The 14,098-nt window shown below is 51.5% G+C and overlaps 1 protein-coding gene across 2 annotated transcripts in view; it reads right to left on the bottom strand.

Moving 5' to 3' along the window:
* Window positions 1-10,003: 10,003 nt before the first annotated feature.
* Window positions 10,004-14,098, bottom strand: part of ANXA6 (annexin A6) — a 45,405-nt gene continuing 41,310 nt past the window's right edge. For both annotated transcript variants that reach the window (XM_045902437.3, XM_045902443.3), the window contains 3 exons: window positions 13,986-14,044; window positions 12,573-12,695; window positions 10,004-10,402 (listed from right to left, as the gene is read on the bottom strand). In XM_045902437.3, the coding sequence (XP_045758393.1) occupies window positions 10,343-10,402; window positions 12,573-12,695; window positions 13,986-14,044 (242 nt within the window). In that variant the 3' untranslated portion in view covers window positions 10,004-10,342. The remainder of the gene's footprint in view (window positions 10,403-12,572; window positions 12,696-13,985; window positions 14,045-14,098) is intronic.

The raw sequence follows: 14,098 nt of genomic DNA, 5'->3' as shown, positions 1-14,098 counted from the left end.
CTTCCTGCCCACTCAGAGGTCACAGACTCTGGGGCTGCCCTGTCCAGTACAGTAGCCATAGGCCACCCATGGCTATTTAAATATAAATTAGCTAAAGTTAAATAAATGAATAACTAGTTCCTCAGTAGAGCTCGCCATATTTCACGTGCTCAGTAGCCACATGTGGCTATCCCATAGGCTGCACATGTATAGAACATTTCCATCACCACAGAAAGTTCTACTGGATAGCATTGTTCTGGGGGCTGTAGGCTAATAAGTAATTATAATGAAGAGTGGTAGAGATGTGTTATGACAGGAGAAATACAGGGAGTGACAGGAGAAATACAGGGAGCTACAGGAGCATCTAGTCAGGATTTTGGGATCTGGGAAGTCTTCCTGGAGGAAGTGACACATCAGCTGAGACCTGAAAGCAGCCAAGCAAGAGCACAAGGAAGAGTGTTCTTAGCAAAGGGAATAGAATATGCAAAGAGAGAATACATTCATGGAACTGAAAATTGTTCACTCTGAGTGGAACATGGAGTGTGAAGCAAGGGAGAAGTAAAGAGGTGAGCCTGGAGAGATAAGCAAGGCCAAGTCACAAGGGGCCACACTCAGCTTGAGCAGGAGGTTGGGAGGTGGAGGGTAGGAGGTGAGTGCCCTGAATCCAATCCTCTGCTGCTTCTGTGTTCTCCAGACTGGGATTCCATGGGGAATGCTGGAAAGAACTCCTGGCCCAACAGATGAGGAAGTGAAGGCCAGACAGGGGAAGTGACTTCCCAGGTGAGTAAATGAAGGGACTTCCTGACTCCTAGTCCAGTGCTCTTTCCCACACTGCACTCAGTCCCTTGGTCGCACTGGCCTCTTTTTCAACGTTCAATAGCCCCATGGGCAAGTGCCTTCCATACCAGCCTGTGCAGGTATTTCCATCAACACAGAAAGTTCTACAGGTCTAGCAGCACCAATCCTCGAGCTAGATCAGGTGGAAAGGATGATACACTTCCCAGCACATAGACCCTTTTCTCTGCAGGGAGTAAATTACACCGCACGCTGACAGTGTCAGATGCTCCCCTCTCTGTCCTCTCATACCAGCTTGCAGGGCCTTCCTCACCCATGTCCCCAACTGGGCAGGAACAGGATGGTGACAGGACTCAGCATCAGGGAGAATGCTCTTGTCCCTGGCTCCCTCTGGGAAGCCTCCTGGTGGCCTGTGACCAGCCATCTGGGTCAGCCAGGGCCTTCTGTGAAATTGAGGAATGTCCCTTCCTTGAGGAAAACGGGCTTCAGATCCCTCATCAGTATAGTGTGTAATTCAGCCCTGACGTTCCTGGATTACAATGTTTCCTCTAAACATGACATTTTCTCTCCACAGGCCACGGTAATCATAGACCTCGGTGAATTCACAAGGCCTTGCTTGGACTGGTTCCTGCTCATGGCATCTTAGATGGTGGAATGACCTTGAAGGGCTAAGGAGGCTCAAGAAGCTGGCCCCACGTGAACTAGAATCTCTAGGCAGGAACACTTGGCTTGCACGTCCTGGGGGATGATTGGCTCTGGGCTCTCCGTGCTGAAATGCTGAGCACAATTAGCTTCTCCCGCCTTCTCTCACACCTCTTCTTCTTTCAGCCATGGATTCCCTGAAGTTGCCTTCCTTGTTCAGGCCATGGGATGGATAGCAAGGAGGAAGGGGCCCTTGGACTGCGCATCAGAGGAGCTGAGTTTGAGTCCTGGCTCTGCTGTGTGGCCTGGGCAAGTCCCTTCCCCTCTCTGGTCCTCAGCTCCCCCTTCTATAATGTGAAGGAATCAGACTAGATGATCACTAAGGGACCTTCCATTTTGACACTGTAAGGAAGTCCAAAAGTTGAGAAAAAGGAGAAATCAGGGCAGGCCAAGATGGTTAGGAAATAATAACACTAATAGCTAATTTCTTAAAAAAGATTTTATTTATTTATTTGAGAGAGAAAGAGGGGAAGAGGGAGAGCAGGGGGGAGGGGCAGAGGGAGGGGGGAAGCAGACTCCTCGCTGAGGAGCGAACCATGCTGGACTGGATCCCAGGATCCTGGGATCATGACCTGAGCCAAAGGCAGACACTTAACCCAGGTGCCCACTAATAGCTAATATTTAAGATTAACGTGTACTGGGCATGATACTAAGGGCTCTTAAACTGTTTCATGCTTTCCTCATCAGAACTCTAGGACATAGGTGCCCCTACTTTATGGATGACGTGGCTTAAGTCACACCTAGTACATAGCACAGCTGGAGTTCAAACTCAGGTCATGTCAGCAGAACTCACCTTGGGGGAGACATGATCCATGCTGGACCTCAAAAGATGGCTGAAATTTGGATATACACAGGGAACCTCTCACAGGCCCACTCCTTTGATACCTAATTGCCCAGCCCCACCGCTCCCACCCTGACATCTCTGGTCTCGCTGATGTTGTGAGAACAGAACTGGGCCAGTCTCATCATAGTCAATCAATATTTATTTAGCAAATGAATGGATTTGATTCCATGGGTGTTCTGATTCACCAAGTCTGCTGATGCTCCCCAAGGATGGGAATTCCTTATGCCACAGGGACCTAGTCCAGGACTCTGGGCAGATTTCTGGAACCCACCATAGACCTAAGAAATCATACTTTCTGGGGAGTAGAGCCCTAGAGGCAGCATTTTTAGTAAGCTCCCAGGGGTTATCGTAGTACTTAGTAGTTTGAGAGGCCCAAGCTCCCTTACTGGGTCTTCCAGCTCCAAAGTAAGCATTAACTGCTCATATAAAGGCAGCCAAGAATTCACTGTCATGGACCAGTGGGAGATACCTAGCATCCTGGTACTTCTCTGGGTCACCCACGCATCAAATCCATGACTTTTGCAAAAATGCTTCAAGTCTACAAGTTCCCACTAGGGACCAGGCCCACTACTGTTACTACCTCTCTGTGTGACATGAGCAGCAATTCCTCTCTCTGTCCCTCACCTTCCTCATCTGTGAAAGGGGGTCGCGATTCTCCTTGCCCATCTATAATCCTGGGAATACCTGTGTGCATAGAAGTGCCCGTTGAGATCATTTCATAAAGAGTATCATAGGTCAGGCGGTCATCAATGTGAGAGTCTGCCAGAATCATCTGACCCATTTAGTCTGGGGTGGGGCCTGAGATCAGAGGTTCTCAATCCTGACTGCACGTTAGAATCACCCGAGGAGCTTTGTAAAAATACAGATGCTCAGGCCCCACCCCAGACGAATTATATCAGGATCTGGGGGATGTGGGGGGTGTGGCCTGGGATTGGCATTTAAAAGCTCCCCAGGTGATTCAAAGTTGTGACTCCTGCTCTCAAAGCTGCCTTTCTAACAGTTGTTTTTGATACAGGTGGTCCCAGGACCTCACTGTTCCCCTTTTTGTTCCAGGGAATGTGCCTTCTCAGTACCAGCATCAGAGACTAAGAGGACAACAGATCTTAGAATCTGGAGAGAAGAGAGCTCTATTCCATGTTTTGTGGGCCACAGGACATTATACATAGTGGATTTGAAAGGAAATATTCAACCTCAAACCAAGTCACTACGAGGAGAGGAGGTACATGTAATTCTGGCAGCATCTGAAAAAAATGGGATTCAGGAATGCATTTTGCAAAATTGTGCTTTCCAAGGAGAGGAAAGGAAATGGATTCAAGGCACTATGTTGCAAGGTTCTTGTCAAAGGAAGAAGATCCAAGGACAAATGTTGCAAGACTGTGCTGCTAAAGGAAGTGGCTTTTTAGCTCATTAGATCTGGAACAAACGTAGAGATTATCTTGACCACTCCCTTGGCTGGACAGAAAGGGAAACTAAGGCCTGGGGAGGCGAAGGCATGTGCCTAAGGTCAGGTAGGGCGTTGCTGACAGAGCTAGTATTACTAGGCTTCTCAACGGCCTCCTGCCTACAGTCTTTCCTCTAGGCCTCCAGTATCTATCATTTCTGACTTTGCTCCGGCCCCCAGCCCAGCCTCTATGCTCACATTCTCTCGGACAGCACCCCCAGGTCACATGGCGGGACTAAATCTGTGAACCTGGATCTCCACCTGCCAGATAATCGGGGCCAAAGGCAGCGGGAGGCTGGGGCAAGCTGGAAAGGAAGGCGCTGCGTCTGATGATGTGGCCTGACCTCAGAAAGGAAGCCTGGTCACCAAGGGGAATTTCCCCGGGGGTGAGGTCTCATGTCTATGCAAATAATGCAGTCCAATTAACCTGGACCCCAGGATGGGAGAGGGGCCTGGGGAGAGAGGCCCGGGAGACAGGGAAATGGGGAAGGCAAGCGATAGAGCCTGATCACAGAGCCCTGTGCCAGGCTCCTCGACCAGGCTGCATCTCATTTCGTTCCTGCAACAGCCTCGCAGCCCAGGAGAGCTGGGAGCCTGAGGCCTGGTGAGGGGAGGGTACATTGGCCCAAGAGAAGGCAGTACCACCCCGAGGGGAGAGCCGGCCTAGGAGAGCCAAGAGGAGGGTGGATTTGGAGCTGCCGCTGCTGCTGCTGACCAGAGTGACAGTGACAAGGCTAGAGTCAGAGAACTGCAGCAAAGTTTCATTTTGGGTTTCCATCTCACTCACCTGGGGAGTTTTATCCTGTGGACAGCTAAAACGCAGATGGGGAGATAGTTGACCCTGACCTCCCTTGGGCAAATCCCTGCACTCAGGTTTTCCAAAGCCCACGGGTGGGGTGTGTGGCCCCGGCACTGTTAACCCTTTCACTGCCAGCTTCTAGAACATTCCTAGAAAAGGGAACAGAATGGGATGGGGGCTTTTGAAGGAAAAACCTCTCCCTCCTGTCTCTTGCCATCTCACTCACGTTGAGCCTCACTACTCCAGGAAGACCTCCCTGGGGATTTTGTTCCTTCCGAAGGCTGACCCCACTTGCAGCCTGGTTCTCCGAGGAGCTGCTCCTGCCTCCTCTGAGCAGGGCTGCAAGTAGGAACAGGGCTCAAGTCAGAGCAGTTGGGTGCAAAGTCTGCCCTCCATAGAGTCCGGTGGTTGGTTCTCCTGTGGAAGAACGTATGTAAGAGAGCAGGCAGGTCACTGATGTCTGGAGTTGTGTGCCAGACACGAAGGCTGTGTGCCGAGCAAAGTACGAGTGCATACACGCCCTGGTGAGTGCGTGTGAAAGGCAAGTGTGTGAGAGGCAAGTCTAGGTAGCTGTGCGAAGAGATTCCTGTACGGCCCGTAGTACATGTATGGATGACAATATCTGTACTTCTGAGCAGTGTGTTTGTGGGCGCAATCATTGTATTTTTCCCCACGTGGTCTGCAGTGTGTGTTTCTGTGTGTGTGTTACCAGCAGTGTGCTTCTTCCTGATTCTGGATACACACGGTGTGTCCCTGTGGGTATGACTGGCAGTGATTTGGAATTCTGCATGTGTGATAGCATTTATGGGCTTTGAGTGGATACCAGCTGTGTGGGAGAACAGAAATTACTGGCCCGGCACAGGCGTGGGATCTCTAGGTCCGTTCCCCACCCTCCCGGCTCCGCCTGTCAGGCCACCCTGTCCCCACCCACGGCTATCTCCAGGTCAAGGTCCATGGTGATGGTAATGGGGTGGCCGCTAGGTGGTTCTGACTGCAGTTGGCAGCACAATAGGCAGATGGTGGTAGCTGGAAGGGGTGAGACCATCCCACAGAAGGAAATGAATGTTCTGGAAACTGCTACAACAGCTGGGCCTCAGGGGGAAGGGTTTGGCTCTGGTTTAGGACTTCTTCAGTCCTTACCTGAGAAGCAGGCACCGGTGGCCTCTGGCATCACATCTTGCTTTTTAAAAGCACTTCCTGCCTCTGGGTTCCCAGGTAATGACATCTGGCTTTGTATATCTGCTTCCCTCTCTAATTCCCCACAGCAGATAGGGCAGCTTTCTTGGTTTCTCACACCGCCACGTCTTTCTTCTCTTTTCTCCATGTCTGCTTCTTCCGCCCTGGCTCATGTCCCCATCCCTCCATTTCTGAGAAATACTGCAAGCCTGTCCACTGGTCTCCCGGCCAGTTTCCTTCTCCACACTGGCCGCAGAGACCTCTTTCTAAAGGACAGCTCTACTCACGCTACCCCTGTCCCTGGCACCTTCGGGGCTGGCTGGGGCCTGGAGGGTAAGGTCCACACTCTAGCCTGGACTCTCTGTGACCCTCCCAGACCGAGTCCTCACGCCCTGGATGTGGGGTCCAAGGCCCCCAAGGGCACTTCCCATGGCCTCCACTTCCCACCTCTGGGCCTTTGCTCCCACTGTTGCCTCTGCCTGGAACTCCCTTTCTCCTTCAATATCCTTTAGTGTTGAAGGCATCTCTCCTCACCTTTTGAGGTGCCTCGCACATGCCCCTTTTCCAAGGATCCTGTGTCAGTCCTTCTGTGGTTATCTGTGGCCTCTGCACGAGGTACCCCTTGCTCTGTGTCTTGGTTATATTTTTCTCTTCTTTCCCCACTTAGCTCTTGAGGGGTTAGGGGGCACAGTGTAGGGACTCAGTGGTCATCAGAGGTTGTTGATAGAGACTCCCCCTCCGAGTCTTTCTCTAGGACATGGAATCCAGCCTATGTATTAATACCAAAGACCCAATATGGGGCCCTTATTATGTCCCAGATAGTGTGCTCAGAGGTATCCATGCGTTGCTGTATTTAATCTTCACGAAACCTTGTGAAATAGAAACTTTTGTGATTCCCATTCTACAGATGGGAAAATCAAGGCATAGAGAGGCCAAGTGACTTAGCTACTTCTAAATGGTTGGCTGAGTTTCCAATCCAGCCAGCCTGTCTGCCTCTATAGATTAACTGCTGAGTAGAGGGCTCAGTTAGGAACTAGAATTTCCTGGTTGCCTAACTCAGCTGTAAAGTGGGGAAGTCTGCCTGGGGAAACCTGAGGTCTCAGAGGCCTGCTAGAAACACCGATTTGCTGCTTTGGGGTTCTGAAATTCGGGTTGGGCAACTTGACACTTCTCCCTCCCATCCTCAGCGCGGTCTGGCTTCCCTTAATCAAGAGGAGGAGGAAGGGGACATGTCAGTAGTGAGCACAGCAGGAATCAGGAGACCGGGGTGCTGACCCCAGATCCAGCCTTTAGCAATACCATGGTCACGGGGCCTTGATTTTCAAACTCGTGAAACAAGAGGCGTTGGTTTGGATGAGCTCTCGGCCCATTTCCGGCTCCATCCATGATGTGTCGCCTGTACCTTCAGGCAGTTTGCTTCACTGCTTGGTCCCTCGGATTCCTCATCAGGAGAATAAGGGGATCACCGGGCACTACCGCAACTGAAGTCTCGGCTGCGGAGGAGAAGCTCCTCCCGCGGGATTAGGGGATTACTGGCTGCTCAGCAAAACCGGGGCACCGGACAGTCAGGGGGTTTCGGACAGCCAGCTGTCCCCACGCTGCTCTCCAACGGCTGGAAATGTGGCCACGGCGGTTCCCGGCAACCCCCTCCCAGCCGGTCACTTGGGACATTTCCTTGTGGCCCCGAAGACCGAGGTCGGAGCACCCCGGTCTAGAACTTCTGAGAATTGCTCCCTCGTTAGGGAAAATGCAGGAGTGGAGGCTGGAGTGGAGGCAGGGGGCGGGGCGAGGAGCTAGAGGCGGGGCGGGGCGGGGCTGCGGGAGGGAGAAGCCGGGGTCCAGGGCAAGAGGGAAGGCAGTGGGAGGTCGGGCCGGGCAGGACTGCAGGGCTCCAGCTCGGTCGTCCGCTGAAACGCCAAGTGCCCCGGGGCCAGTCGCTTCCTCTGTGGAAGTGACAGTTGTCTGTAAGTGCGAGAAGGAGGTGAGACTTTCCGAGGGCCCCTTCCACACTGAGAACATCACCATCCTCCTTTTCTCCCTCTTTGAGACAGCAGCGGTCTGGGCTTCTGCTTTCTCTTTCCTTTTAGTTTTAATTTAGTCCCTGCCACTTGTCTCCGTTGAACTTTGGCCACAGAAACGATCTCTGGTGTCACTCAACACCGCGTTTTGGAGAAGGCTGGGTGGGAGGGACGCTCGTGTGTCAGCTCTTGGGGATCAGGACACAACAGTCTCCCGTGTTACAGCTTTAGCATCAGGCGGGGCATTCGGTCAGTATACGCTGCCTGCATGAATGACCGATGGAGGTGCCCGGGATTCGGAATAGAGGCCACTCTGCCCTCTGCCACAGCTCCAAGAGGGAAAATGTGGCTTGTTCTGCAGGCACCTGGGTCTTACCCCAAGTGGGACTGTTACAACAGCCTCCCAACTGGCCAGCCCTCCTTCACACGTTTTTCTCAAGTGGGTGGCTAGCCACATACTTTCCCTCTCAAGAACCTCCGAAGGCTCCCCCTGCGTTCTAAGAAAAAACCCTGACGGCCTCTGTAAGTGGAGGGAGCAAACTCCCATTTCCAATCTCATCTGCCTTGCCTGACAAACCCTGAGGGTCTCCCTCCTACCAGAGACCAATCCCAGACTGCAGCCCACCATAACTGAAAAGTAAGTGAAAACTGCCCGGTGAGGAATTAGAGCGGTCTTGTACATTGCAAGCGCTCCGTTTGAGCTCATTCCTGGTTTCTAGGAATTCTAGAAATTCCTGCTCTGCTTGTGTTCCCCTTGGCCTCAGGGGGCCTCCCAATTCTATTCCCTCAGATTCCATCACTCTTTCGACTCCAGAGCTATTTTCCTCTTGGCACAAATTTTTAAGGCACTTCGTGCTTGTCTTTGGATGTCTCTGTGATGTGCAGCTGACTTCTGGACAAGAGAGCTCAGAAATCATCTCGGGATCCACTTACCAGCTCCTACAGTGGGGCCTGCCCCCAGGCTGGTGGTGCTGACAGCCAAATCCAGGCAGGGCAGCCCCCTGCTGAGCGCTTGCAGGTGTCACCTCATTTCCTCCTCTAAAGGCTAGGGGATGGGTGTAACTGGAGGCTCAGAAATGCCATGCTCACGGTCATTTGGTGGCAAAGATCTGACTCCACAGCTCTTAACCACTTTGTTAATTCTATCTTTTGGTAACAGTTGCGTGAAGTTGGGTAAATCCCCCCAAAAAGCTCTCAGCGGACCCTCCTGGTGTCCGGGCTCACAGCCTGGTGGAGGGAAGAACAAGGTAACCTTCTTGCTCTCAGCCTCATTATGGCAGAGATGAAGATGGGGCTCTTTAAAACTGGTGGGCCCACCCCCGCTGTCCAGATGCCCAGGGAGGACAGCGGCTGGCCCAAACCCCCTGTTCCCTGGGCAGCTACTACCGTAGACGCGCTCTGAGTTGCCAGCAGAGATGAGGCCAGTCAGGCCAGGGAGAAGGGCCCTCCAGCCAGCCCGCACCCTCACGGCACTCAGGGGACAGCTTCACACCCAAGTGTCAGAGCAGAAACACAGCTCACGGAAGGGAGACCGAGAAGTTGCAGTTGAGCCTGCTGCTTATCAGTGATCTTCACAAAGGAGAAACTTTCCACAGGCCTCCCCAGATCACAATCGCATCTGGTGCCCTTGAAGAGCTCAAAAGAGGAAGTTTGGGTTGGGTTGTAATGGATGAAGAACACAGAGAAACATCCAGGCAGCAGAGGGATGAGAGGAAAGCCGAGACCTGGAGGGGGCTGGGCCAGCTTTAGCTCACGCTCTCACTCGGCGACAGGAGGAGGCAAGGACTTACTCCCTGGTGGGTGAATACCTCAGGCTGCAGGTCTAAGTCAAAAACACAGATCCCCCCTGGAAATGTGTTTGTGAGTCTGTAGGTCTGTTTTTATTTCAAGAGGGAAGTGGAAAGGGTGAGATTTGGGGGCACATCCTACAATGTCAATGTTAAAAGAGAAAGTCAACATCCTTTTGCCCAACTCTCTCGTTTTGTAGATAAGAAAAGTAGAGACTCAGGGAGGGAAGGAGATTGGCCAGAAGCTGGAAAGCACGTGTGTGCGGATGCAAATCTGAACCTCGGTATCCAGACTCCTGGTTCCATCTCTCGCGCAAAAACCTGCATGGGGCGGGTAGTGAAATGGTGGGAGGCCTGGCAATTGGCAGGAAGACACTGACCGTCCCTCCCTTCCCCTTGAACACTCAGCTGGTACCAGCCACCACACCCCACCCCACCCATTCAAAGCACACACTCCACTCGTTTCACAGACAGAGGCTCAGTATGTTTCTGGATTTGACAAAGCCCAAACCAGGGCAGTGGCTGCAGCGAGGGACGGAAGCCGAGAAGGGCTGAGGAGGAAGACGGGGAGTGGAGGTGGACGGGATCTGTGGCTACGGTTCTTCAGCTGCTCTCACGGGAGCAGGGTGACCGTGCTGGGCCTTCAGTGGCCTGTGGGAGCGGAAGCCTTCCCTAAACCCCAGTTGAAGACAAGAGCCCACCCGACCCCCCCCCGCCCCACCCGTCCCTTCCTTAGTCTCAACAGCTGGAGCAATCAGGCTCAGTCATGGCGGCTGGTGCTCCTGACCAACGCTGGTGGCCCTAGTCCTCGCCTCCACAGATAGCCAGCAGGGCCTTCAGGAAGTCTCCAGAGGTGTCACCCTGGCAGGAGCAGAGGGAGAGCAGTGAGTGAAAACAATCCTGATGGCCTCAATGCCCCTTCCTCCCAGCTGCTGTCAGCGTAATGTCTCCCAAACACACAAATGTGACTGCGTCCTTCTGTGGCTCCCCACTACCCTCAGGAAAATGGCCAAGCTCTCAGCTTGGCTTCAAGGCCTTTTGTGGTCTGGCTTCACCTCCCGCCTCCCTTCTGGGAGCATCTTGCTTCATCTTCCCACTTTAATACCTACCACGCCTCCGACCAGCACGCCCTCTGCACCGCCCCCAAATCCTGCCTGCCCTCTGATGCCCCCTCCTCTGTGAAGTGTTCCTGCCCTCGATTCTTGCCTTCCTCCTCCCACAGCCATTAACACATGTATGAACCAGACTCCTCATTTGAACAAACACTATGGAACACTTACCGAGTACCAGGCCCTTGCAGGAATTTATGGGAACCTCACTGTCTTTATGACACATCATAATGTCTGGCCTACAGTAGAGCGATGGGAGGCCAGACTCCCCCTCCTTTACAGTGGCTCCTGTCATTTTTATGATATATGCTGTTTTTCTTTTCTTTTATAATTTTTGGTATTTGGTTTAAAAAATCATTATTATAAACAATGTAAGTCAAAGGAAAGATTATACGATAAAAATCTCCCATCCCTGACCCCTTTTTCCCCAAATCAAGAGAGAGGCACGGTGACTATTTTCTTGTCTGGGTTTCCAGCAACAGTCTGTGCATATACTAACAGGTGTAGGTGTAGAATGTCCCTTTTCTACACACATGGACACACAGCATTCACACTCTTCTGGGACATACATTTTTGACTTAGAGAAGATCCCAAATCAGCAGATAGAGCCCCCGCGCACTTTTTCATGGTTGTATCGTATCCTATCCTATGGATGTACCACACTTTCTCTAACCAGTTCTGTATGAAGGCTTCTAGTCTTTTGCTCCTGTAAACAATGCTGGCATAAATTCATAAATTCTCCACATCTTTGGGAACATGTGTAGCTATGGAAGGAGGGAAGTGGAAAGGGGATGATTTGGGGGCACATCCTACAATGTCAATGTTAAAAGAGAAAGTCAACATCCTTTTGCCCAACTCTCTCATTTTGTAGATAAGAAAAGTAGAGACTCAGGGAGGGAAGGAGATTGGCCAGAAGCTGGAAAGCACGTGCATGCGGATGCAAATCTGAACCTCGGTATCCAGACTGCTGGTTTGTAAGCTATGTCTGTAGGATCAATTCCCATATGCAGAATCACCAAGTTCAAAGTGTATGTGTTTAAATTTCTGAAATCTGCCAAATTACCCTTCAAAGATGTGCTACTACTGTACATCCCCCCCAAGTCTGGGTGAAACCGCTGTGAGATTTCCCACAGGCTATCTACCAAGCACAGTATCAAACTTTAAGATCTTGGCCAACCTCTAAGACAAAAAAAATGGGCTCTGTGAGTGAGAGAAATCAGACCCAAAAGATCACATATCACGTGACTCTATTTCTACGAAATATCCAGAAAAGGCAACCCTACAGAGATAGAAAGTCACCTGATGGGTGCTTACCAGCAGGCATGGAAATAAGTAAGCAGGGACAAGGGACCTTAGTGTGGTGATGGAAATGTTTTAAAACTGCATTGTGGCGATGAGGCATGACTCCTTCGACTTACTAAAAAATATTAAATGCACCTTAAAATAGGTGCACTTCATGGTATATAAATTATGCTTCCATGAAGTTGTCTTTAAAAAGCCCCCCCAAAATGGGCTATTTTATTTAGAAGTCCTTCATTATAAACCTCTGAGCCATCTGGAATTTATTTTTGTATACACAGTGAAGTAGGTCTTTCATTTATCAACATCTCTGTTGTCAGAGAGAACTCATAGAGAAAAAGACTGGAGGGTGCCTGGGTGGCTCAGTTGGTTAAGCGACTGCCTTTGGCTCAGGTCATGATCCTGGAGTCCCTGGATCGAGTCCCGCATCGGGCTCCCTGCTCGGCAGGGAGCCTGCTTCTCCCTCTGACCCTCCCCCCTCTCCTGTGCTCTCTCTCTCAAATAAATAAATAAAATCTTAAAAAAAAAAAAAAAAGACTGGAAATAGAAAGGACTCGTAATCCCATGGTCAGGGATGTGACGCTCACGCCCTTCCCCACTGATCTCTAGCCCTTCCCCCTTACTTCAATGGCTTGGTGGAGAGACTTGTCGTATTTCTCAATGAACTCCTGCCGGATGTTGAGCAGGTCGATCTCACTCCGGGAGACCATGATCCTGGTGAGGGCCTTCTCATCTGTGCCAGCACCCTGGTGGAGCCAGGGGAGAGGGAGACACAGGGCAGGAGGGGAAATAGGGTCAGGTCAGGCAAGAACTCGTGGGTGTCCATCTGCTTGTCTTCCTTTTCCCTCCCAAACCAGGTGAGATATTCTGCCTCAGTCTTCCACAAATAGTCACCCAGATTCCCCAGTGCCTAGGACTGGCCAGACACAAGAGTTTTAAGAGTTGAATGGTGTGCCCCCAAAAGTCTGTCCACCTGGAACCTTACAACATGACCTCATTTGCAAATAGGTCTTTGCATATGTAATGAGTTGAGGGCATACTGGATTAGGGTGGGCCCCAAATCCAACAACCGGTGTCCTTATAAGAAGAGGACACATGGGTATACACACAGAGAAGGTCATGTGAAAATAAAGGCAGAGCCTGAGGGACGCATCCACAAGCCAGGAAACACCAGGATTCCCGGCAACCACCAGGAGCTAGGAGAGACGCGTGGGAGAGTTCTCCCCTCAGAGCCTCCAGAAGGAACCTAACACCTTCATTCTTGACATCTGGCCTCTTGAACCACGAGAAAGTAAAATTTCCATCATCACTCAGTCTGTGGTCATTTGTTAAAGCAACCCTGGGAAATGAATAGGGGGCCCAAGGAACAGCTCCGAGGGGGCTCGGCAACACCATCTTCGGAGTCAAAGCTGGCAAAGGCGAGTGCTCAATAAATGGCTGTCATGTTTGGGGACTGTAGGCGGAGAGGGGTCTCAGGCTCGCTCCCACCAAACAGCCTGCCCAGGCTCTGTCAGCAGCTGAGTCTCCACTCACTGGGCTGAGAGGGTGGCCAGAGCGACCTGGGTTTTCAGGAAGCCAGGGCTAGTCCCGGTGTCCAGCACTGGCTACCTTTGTGATCATCTGTCACGGGAGACACTGTGTCACCTGCTCGACTGTGAGCTCCAAGAGGGCAGAGACTGAGCCCTACTCAGCCCTGTGTCCCCAGAGCAAGTTTCTCAACCTTGGCCTCTGGGGCCATGTCATTCTTTGCTTTGGGGATCCGTCCTGTGCATTGTAGGATTTAACAGCACCCCTGCTCTCGTCCTACCAGATGCCAGCAGCAACACTCCCCAAGTAGAGGCGACCAAAATGAGTCTGAACATGGCCAAATGTTCGCCAGGGGACAAAATCACTATCCTAGAGCCAAATACGGGGCAGATGCTGATAAACATCAAGGGGGAAGAAACAGTGGCCACCAGTCCTGACCTAGGTGACTGCACACATCTGTGTTTGTGAGTGGGCAGAAGGGCTGGAAGGGAAAGGAACAGTTTGTTTACCTTCATGGACTTGTAAAGTTTGTCGGCAAAGAAGAGAGGCTTGTTCTTGACACTTTGAACTGGGAGGAAGAGAGAGATGCAGAAAACTTGGTCAGAGGCGGTGTGCCCAGACT

The sequence above is a fragment of the Mirounga angustirostris genome, unplaced genomic scaffold, assembly GCF_029215605.1.
Source record: "Mirounga angustirostris isolate CCGP_5_RB_7025 unplaced genomic scaffold, mMirAng1.0.hap1 SCAF_7, whole genome shotgun sequence".
NCBI classification, from domain to species: Eukaryota; Metazoa; Chordata; class Mammalia; order Carnivora; family Phocidae; genus Mirounga; species Mirounga angustirostris.
The sequence above is the reverse complement of the archived record's forward strand: the minus strand, read 5'-3'. Positions and strand labels throughout refer to the sequence as shown.